The sequence below is a fragment of the Tenrec ecaudatus genome, chromosome 13 (genome assembly GCF_050624435.1).
Source record: "Tenrec ecaudatus isolate mTenEca1 chromosome 13, mTenEca1.hap1, whole genome shotgun sequence".
Taxonomy (NCBI): domain Eukaryota; kingdom Metazoa; phylum Chordata; class Mammalia; order Afrosoricida; family Tenrecidae; genus Tenrec; species Tenrec ecaudatus.
In genome coordinates, this window is record NC_134542.1 from 126,776,544 (window position 1) to 126,796,306 (window position 19,763).

At 47.6% G+C, this 19,763-nt stretch overlaps 1 protein-coding gene across 6 annotated transcripts in view; it reads right to left on the reverse strand.

The window, feature by feature from the left end:
- GLI2 (GLI family zinc finger 2) overlaps positions 1–19,763 on the reverse strand; it is a 304,945-nt gene that overhangs the window by 64,508 nt on the left and 220,674 nt on the right. For 5 of the 6 annotated variants that reach the window (XM_075530227.1, XM_075530225.1, XM_075530224.1 and 2 more), the window contains one exon: positions 332–437. The exons of the other annotated variant lie outside the window; for it this stretch is intronic. In XM_075530227.1, the coding sequence (XP_075386342.1) occupies positions 332–390 (59 nt within the window). In that variant the 5' untranslated portion in view covers positions 391–437. The remainder of the gene's footprint in view (positions 1–331; positions 438–19,763) is intronic. 6 annotated transcript variants of the gene reach the window in all.

Sequence of the window (19,763 nt, forward strand, 5' to 3'; positions counted from 1 at the left end):
TGATCCTATAAATTATTGTCCAAATGGTACAACACCGTGGTTAACTAGGAATACCTTACTGAGATGGGAACTTTGGCCGGGAGGAGGAGTCCAGCTTCGTGGATGGGAGGGTAGCTTGTAGCCTTAGAAGTGGCTTGCACAGATGGGAAGTGCTTGCTTCTTGGATGGTTGGGGGGTGCGGGGGAGTTGGCTCAGCCCAGCCCAGCGCAACAACCCACAACTTCATACGGGGACCGAGGCCTCTGCTCTCCCAAGAAGGCACTTCCATAAAGAGGAGCAGAGGTTGCAGGGGCAGTCAGGTGACAGGCCTGGGGGCAGAGGCAGGACTTACCCGTGCACACTGTGGACAGAGTGAGGCTCATAGGGATACCGTCCTTCCTGGTGTCTCATGTCAAGGGGCAGAGGCGCAGGGAGCGGTGGCAGGAGGTGCTGTGGCGCTGTGGAGGGCACAGAGAGAGAGCACTTCAGAAACAGCCCCCTTCCTCTAAAGCAATTCCCAAGGGCTTCCGGCTTAATGAGCTTCCCAAATGGAGCAACCCAGGACAGGCGCTTCCTGGTGTCCCTGTGATCACACACCCACAGAGGGGCATCAATAAACAATCAAAGTCCTTCCAAGAAATCACACATCTTCCATGGGAAAGATCCCCAACTGTGACCTTGACAAAGAGAAGCAGCACGCTTTGAACTCATGGGGATTATAGGTGGGGGGCGTCCCAGACAAAAGCACAAATTGGGGTTGACAGGACCAGCCCCAGCCACAGAGCAGCCGGACCTCAGCTTCATGGGACTTCAGCAGCACCAGATCAGAGCACCTGGACAGAGCGGAAAGGAGTTACCTAGAACCACTGGGACAGACAGAGCACGTGCCAGAAGTTGCAACCCGCTCTGGGGAAGCCGAGTCACACGGGGTTACCTGCCCCGTCTTGTCGTCATGAAGCAGACCTCTAAAGAGCTGCTAATTCTCCAGCAGCTCGTATTGTTAATTACTGACCTCAAGTACAGCAGGGGGACCCAGGATGAAACACACACACACACACACACACACACACACACACACACACACACACACACACACACACACACAAAGTCTCGAAGTCTCGTTTCCGTTTCCAGAAGTGAACTGGCCTCCTACCTGTACGTCCCTTGCCCTTGACAAATCATAATTTGCAGGGTGACCTTTGCTCGTTAAAAAAGCATTCCTAGAGGGTCCGGGGAGGAGATGAGCCAGTCAGGGTGCGATGTAGCAACGATGAAACATACAACTTTCCTCTAGTCCCTAAATGCTACCACCACCACCACCCGCCCACTATCGTGATCTCAATTCTACCTTGCAAGTCTGGCTAGACCAGAGGATGTACACTGGTACAGATAGGATCTGGGGAAACACAGGGAAGCCAGGACAGATGAACCCCTCAGGACTAGTCGTGTGAGTGGTGATACTAGGAGGGTGCAGGAAGGGTGGGTTGGAAAGGGTGAACCGATTACAAGGATCTACATGTGACCTCCTCCCTGGGGGAAGGACAACAGAAAAGTGGGTGAAGGGAGACACTGGACAGGGCAAGATATGACAAAATAATAATTTTTAATTATCAAGGGTTCATGAGGGAGAGGGGAGCAGGGAGGGAGGGGAAAAATGAAGTGCTGATGCCAGGGGCTTAAGTGGAGAGCAAATGTTTTGAGAATGACGAGGGCAATGAATGTACAAATGTGCTTTACACAATTGATGCAGGTATGGATTGTGATAAGAGTTCTATGAGCCCCTAAAAAATTATTTTGTAAAAACCCAGATATGTATAACTAAGCTCCACACATGAAATAAAATGAATAGCTCACAGAAAAGTTCTCAGAGAAATGGCATTTTAAAAAAGAAATAAAATATCAGTTAAAAAAAAAAAAAAAGCACTCCCGGGTGCCCTGGCGGTAATCTTACTCACAAACTTCCAGAGAACAGAGCTCTTTGAAGAGTAGTTAGATTGGGAAAAGGTTTAGAAGTGAAGTTCTCTTCAATCAGTCTTCAGCCAGGTACCAGCCACAGGCCAGTGGGCATCAGCGTTGAGTCTAAACTCTGAATATGGGAAAGGAAGGTAGGTGTTTGCCTGACAAGCATACAGGTCAGCTCACTATTAGGCTTCCTGGAATAAAAGCAGAAAAATAGCGTGGTTTCTGTGCGGATCCTATACACGCTATGAATTCATAAATTCTGCTCCATCCTCTGAAATCAGTTGTCCGTAGGTGGCTGAGTTTGTGTTTTCAACTCTATTTCACTGGTCTATGGGTCTCCCATTGAACCAGCCCCAAGTTGTTTTGATTATAGCGGCTGCATAATATGCTTTGATATCAGAGAATGGTCTTTCTTTTCAGTACTGTTTTGGCTATTCAGGGTTTCATCCTTTTCCATCTGAAGTTGGTCATGAATTTTCTACTGCAGCAAGGAGTATTGCTGGGTTTGCATGTGTCAGGGATACTTTGAATCTGTAGATAGCTTTTGGTAGAATGAACATTTTTTGCAATATTACGTCTTCCAATCTATGAGCATGGGATGCCTTTCCATTTTCCTTGGTCTCTTTCAGTCTTTCATGGTAATATTTTATAATTTTCATTGTCTACCAGGCCAATTCTTACGTGTTTGGGGGTTAATTCCCATATATTTTATCTACTTGTAGGCTACTATGAATCATATTGTTTTCTTAATTTCTTTTTCAGAGTAGCTTTGTTAGTGCAGAGGACCCCAATTGGTTTTTGCATGCTGATCATGTATCCCGCAATACCACTAAATTCTAATATCTATTAGTTCTAATGGTTTCCTTGTGAAATCTTTAGGGTCTCCTATGTATAGGCGCATGTTATCTGCAAATAGACAGTTACACTTACTCCTTTCAGATTTGAATGTTTTTTTTTATTTGTCTTTCCTGTCTTATTGCTCAATGGCTTCCAGTAGCGTAACATTGAGCAAGAGTGGTGACAACGGGCATCCTTGCCTCGCTCCCAGACTCAGACAAAAGGTTCTTGGTCTTTCTCTGTTGACCATAATGTTGGTGGTTAGTTTTGTATGTCGGTCCTTCACTATGATGAGAACTTTCTCTTCTCATCCTATTTTGCTGAATGTTTTATCTGGAAAGGGTGTTGAATTCTATTGAATGCCTCTTCTGCATCAATTGATCATATGGTTCACCCTTTCATTTGTGTGGTGGAGTATACTAATTGATTTTCTAATATTGAACCACCTTTGTGATTCCAGCATGAATCCCACTTGATTGTGGTATATGCTTTTAAAAATTGGTATTAATGTATTTTTAAAATGTTTTATTAGGAATCAGGTCATCAGTTTTATATTCAATAATCATGCACACTTGGTTTTCAACTTATCCATGGTAATCTCTCAATGTACCACCATCGCTTTTCTCACTTCCTCCCTTTTTCTCTTGCTTTTTGATATATTGCTGATGCCTGCTGGCAAGAGTTTGGTTTTAAAATTATGTGTCTATGTTCATAGGGATAATATTTTATATTTTTCTGTTTTCTGTGATGTCTTTGCTTGTTTCAAGTATCAGAGGGCTGCCCGCTTCATAGAATGAGTGAACACTTCATAGAAAGAGGAAACTTTTCTCATGAAATTTTAATTTTAGTTCTTACAGATTCATTTTTATTTATTTATTTTTCTTCTTTTTTTTTTTCATTTTTATTTTTATAACGCCATACCACTTACATTTTGAGGAGTGGGGAAAAGGAAAGCAAAACTTCTGACCCCGATTAAATTGGGTTGCCAACCCCCAAACCCAAACCCCGCTCCCGTCAAGTTGATTCTGACTCAGAGCAAGCTACAGGCTAGCCTCGGCGCTTTTAGGGACCACACTGCCACATCCTTCTCCCACGGAGATGGTGGTGGACTCAACTACCAAACTTCCAGTTAGTAGTGAAATGCTCAACCACTGTCTTACTTGGCTCCTCCCTCTGCCTCTTCCAATTTCAGGTTCAAGGAGGAAGTGACTGCCTATTCGGACACTGTGATTGGTCACTCAATTTTGGAACAGGGGATCACGGCACTGACGATGTATCTTGATTATCTAGTGCTGCCATCGCAGAAACACCACAGGTGGTTGGCGTTAACAAACATTAAAAAACCACTCTCTCACGATTAGAAGCTAGAAGTCTGAATTCACGGGCTTTGCAGGAAGGCTTTCTCTATCAGCTCTTGGAAGGTTCTTGTCTTTCAACACCTGCGGCCCAGCTTTCCCTGGAGATCGACCTGTGTCTTGGCAATAATCTTCACCTGATTCTAGAAGGTTCTCAGCATAGGAACCCCAGGTCCAAAGGATGTGCTTGGCTCTCAGCTCTTTTTTCTGGGGGGTATTGACATCCCTCCCTCCCTACTCACTCTTGTAAGATAAAAGGTGATGGGGGCCATGCCCCTCCCCACCAGGGAAACACCCCTTACGCATGCGCAGAGCTGTGACCCGAGTAAGATTACTAAATCCCAAATTAATCCCTTAATTTTTTAAATTGATTTAATTTATTTTTAAAAATAATCTTATTGGGGGCTTGTACAATTCTTACCACAATCCATACATCCTTCCATTGTGTCAAGAACACAATGGTTTGTCACCATCATTGTTCTCAAAACATTTGCCTTCTACTTGAGCCCTTAACATCCGCTGCTCATTTTCCCCCTCCCTCCCCGCTCCCTCCACCCAGTGAACCCTTCATCATTCGTATATTATTATTATTTTGTCAATTAATCCCTTTAATAATGATTCTGATCACATTATGATGGGCGATTATAGCATTACATACCTACTGAATTATATTGCTATACAACTGCCAAACCACTGAGAATCACAGCCTAGCCAAGTTGACACAGATTTTTTAGGACACAATTCAATCACTGACACTATCATCTCCCCTCCTGGGGACACTGTAACCACCTTATATGGTGGCTATGCAGAATGAATTTGTCAAAAGTTTCATTCTACTTGGATCTATAATCAATGTTTATGGAAGCAGTAATCAAGAAATTACATGAAATGTACAGATGTGTGTATAACATGTATATTCATAGAGGACTCAGTTGTATATACTTCTGAGATAAAATACAGGATGAGATGGAATTTCTGAGTTTCAAGGCTTACAACCTTAGTCTCATGGACCAACTCAGTAAATTGATATGATAAGTTCTCAAAGGTCATATTCTGCATCCTTGAGGGTAACAAGCATCTGGGGTCGAAAAAGCTTAAGAACAGCAAGATGTAATTATTGAAATCTACTTATTAGGAGCAAAGGAGAAAGAGGAAACCAAAGTATCAGAGAAGAAATTAGTCAACAGAATGAAGTGCCTACATGAATCATGGCCTCATCTACTCTGAGATCAGAAGAACTAGATGGTGCCCAGTTACCACTTCCGACCATTCTGGTCAGGGTCACAATAGACGCGTCCTGATGGAATGGGAGAAAATTGAGGAAGAGAATCTAAATTCTTTAAAATACCAGATTGACTGGAGCAGTTGAGACCAGAGGACTCCCTGAGACGATGCTCTGAGATACTCTTTAAGCCTTGAACCAAAAGTATCCCTTGGGTCTTTTTTGGGGGGAAATATAGATGAGCACCACACAAAATAAAAGATATCACCCATGCACACAGTGCTTTATTTAGCCACGATCTATATAAGACCCGAAGGACAGCCATGAACAAAAAGATGAGAAGCGGGGAAAGAGAGCACAAAAAAGGAGTAACTTAAGAGGATGCCGACTTGTGAACACTGTAACTAATGCCAGCAAACAATCTGTATAGAAGCAGTCAAATGAGACCCTGTTTTTGTGTGTAGATGCTCATTTAAAACACAATAAAATATATCCAAGAAGTGCTTATCGACGCAACCCCATGATGCCTTCATCTGCTACAAGAGAACCGTTTAGTTTTAAAAAAAACCAAGTTGGTCATTTTGATGACTGGGTGCATTTCCCCAAGCCGTCATTTTTGAAGTCATCTCCCATGCATATGCCAGCTAGACAAGGACATAGAAGAACTTTGAACAGAGTTTGAATTAGGGTGCTGGTACAGGACATGGAACCTAGACTACTGAATGTCAGGACTGCCGAAGGACGGACAAATACATTTTAGAAGAAACAACCAAAATGGCCCTTAGACTCAAGGATGGCAAGACTCTATCTGCCTCCATTGGACACGGCATCAGGAAGGACCAAGCTCTAGAATGGGACAGCAAGACTGGTAAGCAGAGGGCCAACAAAAGTAAGGAAAGCCCGTAATGAGATGGACGGACAGACTCGCCTCCTCACCGGCCTCAAACACACCAGGGGAGGGGTGGTGCGGGACGACCAGTCTGTGGAAGCCAAAACCACAACAATGGAGATAAGCAAACATTCATGAAGGAGAGGTTCTTCGCCCAGTGTGTGCCCCGATCAAGCTCCCATAAATGCCGCCACCGGAGATGACATTGCTACTAGTGTTTGAAAGGCCCCCACGCTGCAGTCCACCTACAGCCACGCCATCGACTATCGGCAGGGCGCCAGCAACGTGGGAAGGGGCAGAGGGCAGAGAGCGCTTACACACAGGACAGCCGGGGTTTCCTAAATCCAGGGAGTCAGCAGGGAAGTGGGATTCACCTTTCTGATGTTGTGGTGGTGGTGGTGGTTTTCACATGCATCCAAGCAGACCAGTCTAAGGTACCGTTCATGCTTTACTAAAGGCTGGCTTTGTGAACTTCTGAATATCTGCCCGCACAGCCAGGAGCTCCCCCGGTTATCGAGGTAGGTTTTATTGTGCTCAAATCGGAGACAAGGAAATGGAAGAGACTCCATGGAGGAGAATCCAAGGCCCGCTCTGTCAGTCACAAGGAATCCTGGGAAGCAGCCCGACTTGAGAACAATGATCAGGTGTCATATGGTTGGGAGTGGCATGGTCACACACACACCCCACTTAGCCCCCTGAGATCAAGCTTTCAGAGATGGAACCTTTGGTCATTGGCGGTCCAGATGGATGGCACCCTGAGGCCCCCGAGTGATGCAAGCCACTTGTGCACAACTGCTAACCTAAAGTGCGGCAGTTCTGACCCACTCAGTGGTCCTCGGGAGAAAGGCCCGGTGGTCTGCTTTCATGAAGCTGGCTACTAAGGAAACCCTATGGCACAGTTCTGTTCTGTAACACCTGGGGTGGACTCAGGGAGCACAGTACACGATGGAGGAACGGTCCCCAAGTCAGCGAGAACATAAACGAGGAGAGGGTCGAACCCAGAGTCCGCCCCTTCCTTAAGAGAGGCGGTCCACTCCATCCATACCCTATAGGAGAGCAGGGTGGAAGTAATGCTCTGGGTGGCAGGGGCTGTCTCTGCTTCATCGACCGCTGCAGCATCCAACGCACAGATCTACCAAATCTCTCAGTGCACCAGGCCGAGGCCCAATCACCCGGGTCTAGTTGGGACCACAACCCCTGCCCCTCCCCCTGCACGGTTTCTGTGAACCGCCCATTCTTAACGCAATGACAACAGATAGAGGTTTAGAGTTGGCCCTGGCTCATTGGTGGATTGTTTCCACAAATTCCTCTCAGGTGTGAAGGTGATGCTTCGAGCTCCCTGCCGAGGGAGAAGAGGCAGAACATTTCAGAGTCCCCTGAAAAATTCTTATGCAGACATCACCAGAAGCACTGGGAGGACATGAGACTGCTCCCACCAAAACACACTCCCTCAGCATAATGGAAAAAGCAAGCGCTGTCTGTAAGTGACTTATGACAAAAGAATCTTCCACACATTGTTTTCATTGTGGGATTGTGTGTGTCTACTGCTGTTTTGTTTTTTTTTAAGTTAAGAAAAAATGCAAACTAAATCATGTCCTTCTGCATCAAACACAAAACAAAAATTCTACCATATGCCATTTCAAAGACATGGCTCTCTTTTAAAGTTTCTGAGAAAGAAACTCAATGGCCCCACCCCCCTCTGAAAAACATGCACATTTGTTTTTGATCCATTGGCCTGTGAAGCTGAGCATGTTGGAGTGGGGGTTTTGATAAAAGCCCAGAATATTTCCGCGAAGTGGTTTAAACAGCAAATCCCTCAGGGCTGAGAGCCATGGATCCGTCAGCGGGTCCGAGGAAAATACTGGCTCTGTTAAGGGGCGTGGAGACACGGAAAGGGGATAGGGGCGGCCGCTGTCCTAAAAGCCCAGCTCCGGATAAATGTCCCATGAATAGCGACCGGAGAGTGGCTGGGGCAGTGTGGGGCTGGGTCAGCAGAAGGTTCAGACAAAGACTTGGAAAACTGGGTCATCAAAACATGACTGGGCAGTGGCCTGAGGAATTTTCTACACATGAGGTCATGTACTGAGGCTGCACAGGAAGTTGCCTACACGCAGAACTCCGAGCCAGTGGGATATGCTGTCCAGTGAGCTGGGGGAAAGTGTCCACCACTCAGGAGAGCTGGGGAGTCCCATATCTAATAGTGGTATCTTCAGGTCCACAGCGCCCCGGGTGGGGCAGACCATTAATGTGCCTGTTTACCAACTGAAGTATTAGAAATCCAAGTCCGTCCAGAGGCACTTCTGAAGAAAGTCATGGCGATTTAGTTCTAAAACACTAGCCAGTTCTTGAAGGTAAACAAGCGGCCATCTAGCTCAGAAGCAACAAAGCCCACATGGAGAAAGCACACCAGCTTATGTGATCATGAGGTGTCAATGGGATCAGGTATTAGGCATCTAAGACCCAGAACAAAATCGTACCCAATGTGAATGGGGGGGGGGGCATGGAGTAGAGACCCAATGCCCATCTGTAACAATTGGACATACCTTCACAGAGGGGTCACCGGGAAGAGATGAGCCAGTCAGGGTGTAGATTAGCACCAATGAAACACAACTTTCCTTTAGTTCTTTGGTGCTTCCTTCTCCTCAATTCTACCTTACAAATCAGATTAGACCAGAACATGCACACTGCTACAGATAAGAGCCGGCGGCCCTCCACCCAGGGAGTCCAGGATAAATAAACCCCTCAGGGCCAAAAATGAAAGTAGAGATAACAGGAGAATTAGGGAAGGGTGGGGGGAGAAAGGGGCAATCACAAGGATCAATCTATAACCCCCTCCCAGGGGAACGAATAATGGAAAAGTGGGTGAGGGAAGACGGAGGATGATGTAAGATATGAAAATAATAATCTGTAACTTATCAAGGGTTCATGAGGGAGGGCAGGTGGGGAAGAGAGAAGGAAGAAATGGGGAGCTGATATCAGGGGTTCAATTGGGAAGAGAATGCTTTGAAAATGATGGCAGCATATGTGCAAATGTACTTGACACACTGGATGGATGTATGGATTGTAATAGAGATGTAAGAGCCCCCAATAAAAGTAAGAAAAATAAATAAATGGCCTGAAATAGTACACACACAAACTGCCCCCCAACAAACAAACTCGCCAGTTTGTCTGCAGCAATCATGTTGGGAAGGTGGTGAAACACACAACTATCCTCTAGTTCTTTACTAGTTCCTCCCCTTACTATTATGGTCTTTGTTTCACCTCATTAATCTTGTTAGACCTGCACATGTTCACTTGTATAATTAGGAGCATTGGATGGATGAAAGCCATGATAGCTAACCCTTCAGAAATCGTAAGGGGTGTAATGATTCCTGAGGATACAGGAAGATGGGGTGGAAGAGGGAGCTGATAGCAATGATGATTATATAATCCCACCCAAGGGGAACAAATAAAATAATTGCAGGTGAATGGATACATTGGATGGTGTTGATATGGCAAATAATAATATATAATAAGGGTTCAGGGGAGCGACGGTGGGGGAGGGAAGGTATAATGGGGAGCCAGTGTCAAAGGGTTCAAGAAGAAAGAAAATGTATTGAGATGGATTGGTGGCAGCACTGGTACAATTATGCTTGATTTAATTGAAATATGGACCGTTACAATATCTGTAAGAGCTTCCATTTAAAAGGGAAAATGAAATAATAAAATAAAAACTCGCCACTGAAAATCACACACAGGGCGACTGCATGGTCTCTTTTACCCAGACTACACATGGATGGTATGCACTGACCAAGGATCAGGGAATAAGTGGTTTCTCCAGGAGAAGTAATGCAGCCTGGTCCTGAGATAATGGAGGTTTGATTAGCAGGAGGTTCCTTGGACCTGCTTCTTGGACAGTTCAGCTTGAATTCAGCTGATAGCAACCAGTGGGAACCGGAAGGACAGCCAGTGGCCAGGGCAGCCCATCAACCCAATCCTCCTTGGGCAGCAGGACCATCACCAGGGTTACCAGGTAGCTGGGAAAGGCTCTGCTTACAGAACAGGATCAAAAAGTGAGCCCTGAGGGACACACCCTTGGCTGTGGGCCAAGGCCTGTCCAGTGAAAACATCCTGGAACCCAGAATGCATCGCACAAAGTTCCTTTGGAGCAGCCGTTTCTGTATTGGGACTCCCCACCCCCATCGACGACTCACCACCCTGAGGGGCTGCAATGACGAGGCAGCTGCAGCTGCAGCCCTGGGACAAGAGAACCCAACTCCGTGGGGGACCCTCACCCATCCCTCACTGACCTAACACCCCTTGCTTGGAAGGCTGTTCTGGGTGGTCTTCAGGAACTGAACTAGGGAATTCCCAGTTGGTATGGATCTAGAGGAGCGGGGAGGCGGTGCTTGGCTCTCAGCAATCATTTATTTATTGTGTTTCATCCCCTTACAACTGTCTGCATTTTTAGTAGTGATCAGTGGACTTCTCTAATGATTTTTCTTAAAGGTAGATAGACCTCGGGGAATTCCGCTGCCCAACCCCAGTGCCAGACAGAGCACGGCAGGTCAGGAGTGGCAGGGGTCAGGCAAAGGACCAGGTCGGCTCCTTCACACTCAGGGGCACACCCTCCTAGCTCAGGGCATTCGTGGTCCACTCTAAAACTTGGACCACTTCAAAGGCCAACCCCAGGGAGCACATGCCCTCCCAACGGGAGGAAGCCGCCCAGCTCACACCCCAGTAGAAGGCAGGACAGTCTCCTTTCAAGGGCCAACAGAGAGTCCACCTCTCAGAACAGTGCAGCCAATTCTGACTCATGGCGACTCCCAGTGGGCCCGGGCAGAACTGTGTTCCACACGGGTTTCCACGGATGGTTTTCAGGAAGTACTAGAACTTTAATCTGAGCTGTTTCCAGGTGGCGTGAACCTGTAACCTTTCTCTTAGCAGTGACTGCGTCCACTGTTTGCACTTCTACAGTCTTGCCCACCTTCCAGGCTGTGTGCAGACGGATTATGACGCTGAATTCCAGGACTGGGCCACCTGAACCCAAACTCAGACTCATTGCTGCCGAATGGATTCTAACTCAGTGACCCTGCAGGACAGAGTTGGACTATCCCACAGGGCTGCCCGGGCTGTTCATCCATAGGGCCAGCAGGCTGCCATGTCTTCCGCCTGCAGAGGGGCTGTTGAGTTGAAACCACACACGGCAGTTAGCAGCAGAACTGAATCACAGCCCCACCAGGCCTCGTCAGCACCCCGCAAGAACAATTTAATATGAATAATGATCTTCTAGACGGCCACTCCACAGCAGGCAATTAAAATGCGTTTCTGCCTCAGTGGGGAAAGGACAGGGGGATTAAAATGAGACAGGAAATGTCAATGCCACCACTCATTGGTGTCTTGCAGCTTGTACTGCCTGCCATCAGCTGTCCCCACATGGAGTCAGCCAGGGCGAGGCCACGGCTGGACTGATCAGCACATTCCATCCACCCAGAGCTACGGGGTGGCTTTTCCAAGAAGGTGTTGGGTGAGCCCTGGGTACACCTCCCAGGGCAAACCTGTCCCTTGCATCAGGGCTGCTGTCTGAGAGACCAGCTTGCAGGCAGGGCGGCCGGGGCCGCAGAGTCTGTGGGAGCAGTTGACTTGGGAGAGACTGCACGCTGACTCTCACAGGGCCCTTTCCACCAGAGACCGGGCAGTTGTGAGGAGAACAAGGCAGGGCACAAGAGGCTGTGACCAGCACCAGGGTCTGGGAAGGGTCATGGCGGCGTGCACTGGACACTGCAGCTGGCAGGCGCTCAAGTAGCCTCGACCACAGACTGATTGTGGGCCGCTGACTTCACCTTCGGGCCTCAGTTTCTTCATCTGTAGAATGAGGGAAGTGATAGGACCTCTACTAAGAGAAAGACTGGGCGCACCGATGTGTTAACAATCGACGAGAGCTTGTACGAGCCAGACCCTAAAGGGTCATCCAAGTGTCTGCCAGTCTCGCCAGGACCACAACCTCTCTGTGAAGAACAGGCTCCGGGGAAGCACACTGTCATTGTCAGAGACCGCAGGAGGCTTGCTTGTCGAGGTGTCTAAGTGGGGTCCCTCCCAGAGGATACATCTTAGGACCCAGAGGAAGTTTGCTGCTGTTCTGTTGTGATGCAGACCCCTGGCCACAACAGAACCAAACACTGCCTGGGGGCACCACCCTCACAAATATGCCCATAGCCCCCCCAGAAGAATTTATTTCAGAGGGCAGCACTGAATCTGCAGCTCCAGGAGAGGGACCTGTCTGATCAGAGCACACAGGAGCAAATGTATGGGGAGGAAGAGAGAGTGGAGCACATCCTGGCCTTCCAGGTCTTGAGGACCATGGTCCTGCCTAGAGAAGCCAATCCACAGAGAAGACCACATGGCCGGCCCCACTATGAGACATGACACCCCTTACTGACCCATAGTCCTACAGGGGACAACACTGGAGACACAGTGTGGGAATTGAGCCGGATCTGACCCCACCGCACGGAGGCAAAACACAAAAGGCGTGCAACAGAACAGCAAGGGGAACAGAGCAACGAAGTCCCCAGGGAATACCAAAAATAGACTTTGGGGCCAGGGCCTGGCACCCCATCAGACTCAACCAGAAAACACTACTAAAAGCCAATAAACAGTCCTTGAACTAACTACAAGCTTTTCTTTCTTGTTGTGTTTTATTTTGTCACTGTCTTATTGTGGCTGTTTTGTTTTATATTGTTGCTCAGTTTTGCTCTGTCTTGTTTTTGTGCATGTTATTGTCTTCGCAGATCTGTCTAAATAAGTTAGGCACAATGGGACCAACAGTCCCAGGGGGACATGGGAGAGGGGGAGGTAGGGGAAAAGGTATGGTGTTAACAATCCCAGGGACAAGGGAACAACAAGTGATCCAAATTGGTGGTGAGGAGGGTGTAGGAGGCTTGATAGGGCATGATCAAGGGTAATGTAACTGAGAGGAATTACTAAACCCAAATGAAGATTGAGCATGATAGTGGGACAAGAGGAAAGTCAAAGGAAATAGAGGAAAGAGCTAGGAGGCAAAGGGCATTTATAGAGGTCTAAATAAAGGTTTGTACATATGTAAATATATTTATATGAGGACGGGGAAATATATTTATGTGCATATATTTATAGGTTTAGCATTAAGGTAGCAGATGGACATTGGGCCCCACTCAAGTACTCCCTCAATGCAAGAACACTTTGTTCTATTAAACTGGGATCCCATGATACTCACCTTCCTGACACAATTGCTTAAGACAAAGCAGGTGAATAAGCAAATGTGGTGAAGAAAGCTGATGGCACCCAGCTATCAAAAAACATAGCATCTGGGGTCTTAAAGGCTTGAAGGTAAACAAGTTCAGAAGCAACAAAGCCCACATGGATGAAGCACACCAGCCTGTGTGATCATGAGGTGACGAAGGGGTCAGTTATCAGGCATCAAAGAACAAAAATTCATCTTATCATTTTGTGCTCACCTCCCTGATATGATCGCTGAAGACAAATGGGTGCACAAGCATATGTGGTGAAGAAAGCTGATGGTGCACAGCTATCAAAAGATATAGTGTCTGGGGTCTTAAAGGCTTGAAGGTAAACAAGCGGCTGTGTATCTCAGAAGCAACAAAGCCCACATGGAAGAAGCACACCAGCCTGCATGATCATGAGGTGTCGAAGGGATCAGGTATCAGGCATCATCAGAACAAAATTCTTACCACAGTGAATGAGGAGGGGAGTGCGGAGTGGAGACCCAAAGCCCATTTGTAGGCCTCTGGAGATCCCCTTACAGAAGAGTCTTGGGGAGGAGACGAGCCAGTCAGGGTGCATGTAGCAATGTTGAAACATACAATTTTCCTCTAGTTCCTAAATGCTTCCTCTCCCCCACTCCCCCCAGATCTACTTTGCAAATCTGGCTAGACCAGAGGATGTACACTGGTACAAATAGGAACTGGAAACACAGGGAATCCAGGGAGGATGATCCCTCCAGGACCAGTGGTGAGAGTTGTGACATTGGGAGGGTGGAGGGAGGGTGGGGTAGAAAAGGGGAACCGATTATAAGGATCTACATATAACCTCCTCCCTGGGGGACGGACAACAGAAAAGTCGGTGAATGGAGATGTCAGACAGTGTAAGATATGACAAAATAATTTATAAATTATCAGGGGTTCATGAAGGAGAGGGGAGTGGGGAGGGAGGGGAAAAATGAGGAGCTGATGCCAGGGGCTTAGGTGGAGAGCAAATGTTTTGAGAACGATGAGGGCAATGAATGTACCAATGTGCTTTACACAATTGATGTATGTATGGTGATAAGAGTTGTAGGAGAAAAAAAAAAAACACCCCTAAAAACAACAAAAAAAGAGTTGTATGAGCCCTACTAAAATGATTTTTTTTTAAAAGCAAACCAAATACACCTATGGTCCCAGCCACTGTGACAGTGCATCTCATGAGGGTCCTCTTCTTTCTAGCTGACGCTACTGTGTCAAGCATGGGGTCCTTTTCCAGGGGCTGTTTGTTTCTGATAACACATCCAAAGTACACGAGACCACGTCTCGTCCTCCTCCTTCTTAGGAGCATTCTGGCTGTACTACGTCTAAGGCCCAGTTGCCCGTCTTCCCCAACACCATAATCCATAATGCATCACTTCTTAATGTTCAGCCTTCCTTATTCACTAGCCAACCGTCACATGCACAAGTGACTAAAAATCACTTGGGTCGCTGCGCCTTAGTCCTCAAAGTGACCTTTGCTCTTTGACCCTTTACAGGGGTCTTATGCAGGAGAAATTAGGAGATTAGAGCTGATTGAGTTTAGAAGCTTTGTCTTAGCCCCAGAATCTGTCGTAAAATAATAATAATGAAAAAATGCGTAGAGTTTCCAAATAAATAGCAGCTCTCCTGGATAAACCAGACATCTGTCCGTGCAATGGTTTCCTCTATGAACTGCAAGGGACCCCGGTAGCTTGCAGAAGGTAGTACAGAAAGCTCGGCCCTCACTCTGGAGCAGAAACAGAGGCTGGGCCCAGCCAAACAGGCACAGGACTCAGCACGCAGTGCAATGGTGCCGGGCTGCCTGGGTCTAGCTGTCCTCGACAGACTTCTAATCGATCTCCATTATTCACAGATTCTAAGTCTGCAAACTTGCACACTCATAAAAATGCACGTGTCCTCTCACTATCCATGTCTGTGGAGCGTGCACTGTCATTTGTGGACACGCACAGGCAGGGACCATTCGAGCTACTTGGCTGTGCGGCTTTCTCTGCGAGAAGCACGCGGCCGTCTTGTTTCACTCTTGTCCTGCATGCACGTGTCCCTGTCATGATCATTCAGTGACTGTGCATCTCTAAGATGCAGCCACTTCAAATGACCTCCGAGCGCAGTGGTGAAGTGCCACACGGTTCTGAAGTACAAGACAGCTGCAGTGTGGCGTGGCCTACAGAAAAACCTACATGTGCGGGGTTGGCTTTGTTCAGGCCTGAGTCACAGTGTGGCTGGCTGTGAGTTCCCTGTTAACGAAGAAACAATCTACATTAGATCAGAGTGGCTAAGAGAAAGAAACATAAACATGGCTACAGGGTGGTCAGTGGACAGAAACGCTGGGACCAGAGGCTCTCGGGAATCTAGCGCTCGATGCTCCCTTCTCCTGGCGATAGCTCAGTATGGTTGGCAGTATTGTTGTGTTCTATGAGATTGGATGTGCTTGCCACTTGCCCCAACAAGGCTGCCTGAGCAGTCCACTTGTCCAGGGCCAAGTAGCCCTTTTAGAGGACTTGTACGCTGCTGCTCATCTGCCTAGTCTTCCCACATTACCAATGCTGGTACCTTTCTATGAATCCCTAACAAGACACACACTTAGGTCCTGCCTCACCTCCTCCTGAGACGATGACACCTTGCCTTTAGTCCTAGTACAATTTGAGGGATGGGGCGGGTACAGATGGTGAAGCCCAGCCCTCACCGGTCCTGGCAATCACTTCATGGACCAAAGATGGATTCTGAAGCAGAGGCTACCAAAGACCATCTTTGAACTTTAAACCTGGCATAGGGTCTGCTGCCAGAACAAGCAGCCTTTCGGTACCTCTGAGCACTTGAGCAACACGCTTATTTACTTTCCCGCAGTTGTCGATGAATTACAAAGTGCTTTTCAGTCCTTCACTGCAGCAGGTCCCTGAAGGACCTGTCCCAGGAGCCCTGTACAGTGTGGCTCCAATAATTACATGGTACTTCAAGGGGAGCAGAATTCTCAACTGAACATTCATTTCTTCTCTAGGCGCCCATCCATATGACTTAGCTGCCCTTAATAGATAAATAATGCAGGCCACAAGGTTCATTTTCCAGTAGCAAGCCACATAAAAAGTATTAAAAAGCAGATAGAATCAATTGAAACGAAGCAATTTAATTGACCTAAGCCAGATGGTATCAAGGCAACTCTGGCTTTGACACCTATGGCGCAGGGGTTCTCAACCTTCCTGATGCCACGGCCCTTTAATACAGTTCCTCATGTGGGGACCCCCAACCATAACATTATTATTTTTAATCACATAATTTAATAATTTAAAAAATCATTTTATTGGGGGCTCATACGACTCATATCATAATCTATACATATATCCATAGTGTCACGCACATCTGTACATTTGTTGCCATCATCATTCTCAAAACATTTGCTTTCTACTTGAGCCCTGATATCAGCTCCTCATTTTTTCCCTTCCCTCCTCGCTCCTCCATCCCTCATGAACCCTTGATAATTTATAAATTATTATTATTTTGTCATATCTTACACTGTCCGACGTCTCCCTTCACCCACTTTTCTGTTGTCCGTCCCCCAGGGAGGGGGTTATATGTAGCTCCTGTAATCAGTTCCATTCTTTTTGTTGCTACTTCGTAACTGTCATGTTGCTACTGTTATGAGTTGGGCAATCCCAGTGAATGGGTCGTTCAACCCCCAAAGGAGTTGTGACCCACAGGATGAGGCCCGCTGCTCTAGACAAAAGAGAACCGCCCCTTGGGTATCCCTGGGTGGCACTCCAGATGGGAGCAAGTCCTTCTCCAGAAGAGAGGCTCGTGGGTTTGAACCGCCCACCTTTTGATTCACCAGTGATTGCTTAAGCACTGTGTCGCCAAGGCTCCATAGCTGATCTAGGACATCCCAAGTACCCATTGAACATGTAACTGATGCAAGAAAAGTTTATTTTACTTACAGCTCAATGTCCGTAGCCACGCTTGGTCTAAGCAGGCATAACCAGTCAACCTGTTCATGGATCCCTGATCTGTGAGGATGGTGCGGGGTGCCGTGCAGGGTCGCTTGGTCAGCCTGGCTCAAGGGCACACCCAACAAGAATCTAAATCCATACAAGTCTTATCAAAATTTTAAATCTAGCCGATGAGTTTTTCCTTTGGTTCTTGCTCACTCCTGGATTTTAACCCCTTAAAACCCACTGCCATCCTGCGGCCTCATAGCGACGAACCTACTGGACACAGGAGAATGCTGCGGGGCTTCCGAGACTGTATATCTACACGGGAGCCGGCAGCCTTCCCCTTGAGGGGCAGCCGGTGAATTGAACTGTGCGTGTTACAGCAGCAGCCCAATTCCCTGCAAACCTCTAGCACCTGCAAACGTCGCCAATCAATGAGGAGTGAGGACCCCCTCCTTCCCTCCCTCCCTCCCTCCCTCCTGTGGAAGGCGCTCACCACGAGGGGCTGTGGAAAACCAAAATCAAAACCTCCCTTGAATTGATAGTGACTCTTGGCAACCTAGAACTAGTCCCTAGGGTGTCCTTGGCTGTAATCTGGTGGATGAACAGGATCCCTGGTGGCACTGTGGTTAAAGCACTCCACTGCCACCCCCAAAAGTCGGGGGTTTCACCCACAGGAGACAGATGTGACACGTGGGTTTCCATAAAGTTTTCCGACCTTGGAAGCCCTGTGGAATAGACTTGGAATAGACTTGAGGGGATTGGGAAATCTGTATGGAAAGCAGGTCTTTATTCCACAGTGCTGCCCTTGAGTCAGGGGCAAACCACCTGTGCTGCCCAGGGCCCACATAATTTTAGGGGGTTATAAAGGAGATTCTTTGGGTAAAGTCTGTTCTTGGCCTAGGGGAGTCAGTCAGTGCAATCCTCTCACGACCCTGGCCCTACGCTACTTCTACTGCCTCCCGCCCTTCCCACACACTGCTCCAGCCAGGGCTGCGCAGGTCGCAGCGGTCCCCGGATTCTGCCCTGGGCCATCTATTCCTTCCCCAGTATGCTTAGGGCGTATGCGAGCAAAGCAGTGGGCTCATGAGCTCCTGAGGCCTCCGACATGTAACACGGTCCCCAGAAAGCAAATGCACACATAGAGGGGTGCCAAGGGGCTGGGAGCGGGCCAGCAGAACCACTGGCCAAACCAGCTAACCCTCCCTGAAGCCGCTCCTTGGACCAAATCAATGGAATGATGATTCCGGCACAGGTCATGTCCCCTACTGCCCCCAATACTAATGGACACAGCACTTTCCTGACCAGGGGCAGCAGGGCCCACCGGCCACCCACAGACTCCCAGAAAAAGCCCACTCCGCCTATTCTGCTGATGGAGAAACTGAGGTACATAAAACATGTGCCACATTGGCTCTGAGTGGTGCCAAAACCTTGCTTCCTAGAATAAAACTACATAAAAGATGGAAAAACACTCCAAAGGCTTCCTGGACATCAAAAAGACTTACTGCAAAACCATATTTTGATGAGCTAAGTGTGTGAATTAGAAGCAGATGGAGCCAGCTTCCTTAAAAATAAACAGGGTCTAAGATCCAGGAGGAACTCCCACACAGTGTGTGCTTTAGTGCTGCAGACACCAGGTCGCCCTTCCTTAAGCTTGAGAACAGTCTCATCCATTTAGCTATATATGTAAGTATAAATCGAGTTTTTCAGCACATTTTAATACGGCTTTTGTGGTAAAATTAGGAGCCTCCAATGGAGATCCCCTCATAGAGGGGTTTAGGAGAGGAGATGGGTTAATTAGGGTGCGAGGTAGTACCGATGAAGAACACAGCTTTTCCCCAGATCCTGGATGCTTCCTTCCCCCAACTACCATGATCCGAATTCTACCTTGCAGGACTGGATAGGGCAGAGGTTGCACACTGGTACATATGAGGGCTGGAGACACAGGGAATCCAGGGTGGATGATACCTTCAGGACCAAGGATGTGAGGGGCGATGCTGGGAGAGTGGAGGGTGAGTGGGTTGTAAAGGGGGAACTGATTACAAGGATCCACATGTGACCTCCTCCCTGGGGGAGGGACGGCGGAGAAGGGGGGGAGGGGAGACTCCGGATAGGGCAAGATATGACAAAATAACGATGTATAAATTACCAAGGGCACATGAGGGATGGGGGAGCGGGGAGGGAGGGGAAAAAAAAGAGGACCTGATGCAAGGGGCTTAAGTGGAGAGCAAATGCTTTGAGAATGATTGGGGCAGGGAATGTATGGATGTGCTTTATACAATTGATGTGTGTATATGTATGGATTGTGATAAGAGTTGTATGAGTTCCTAATAAAATGTAAAA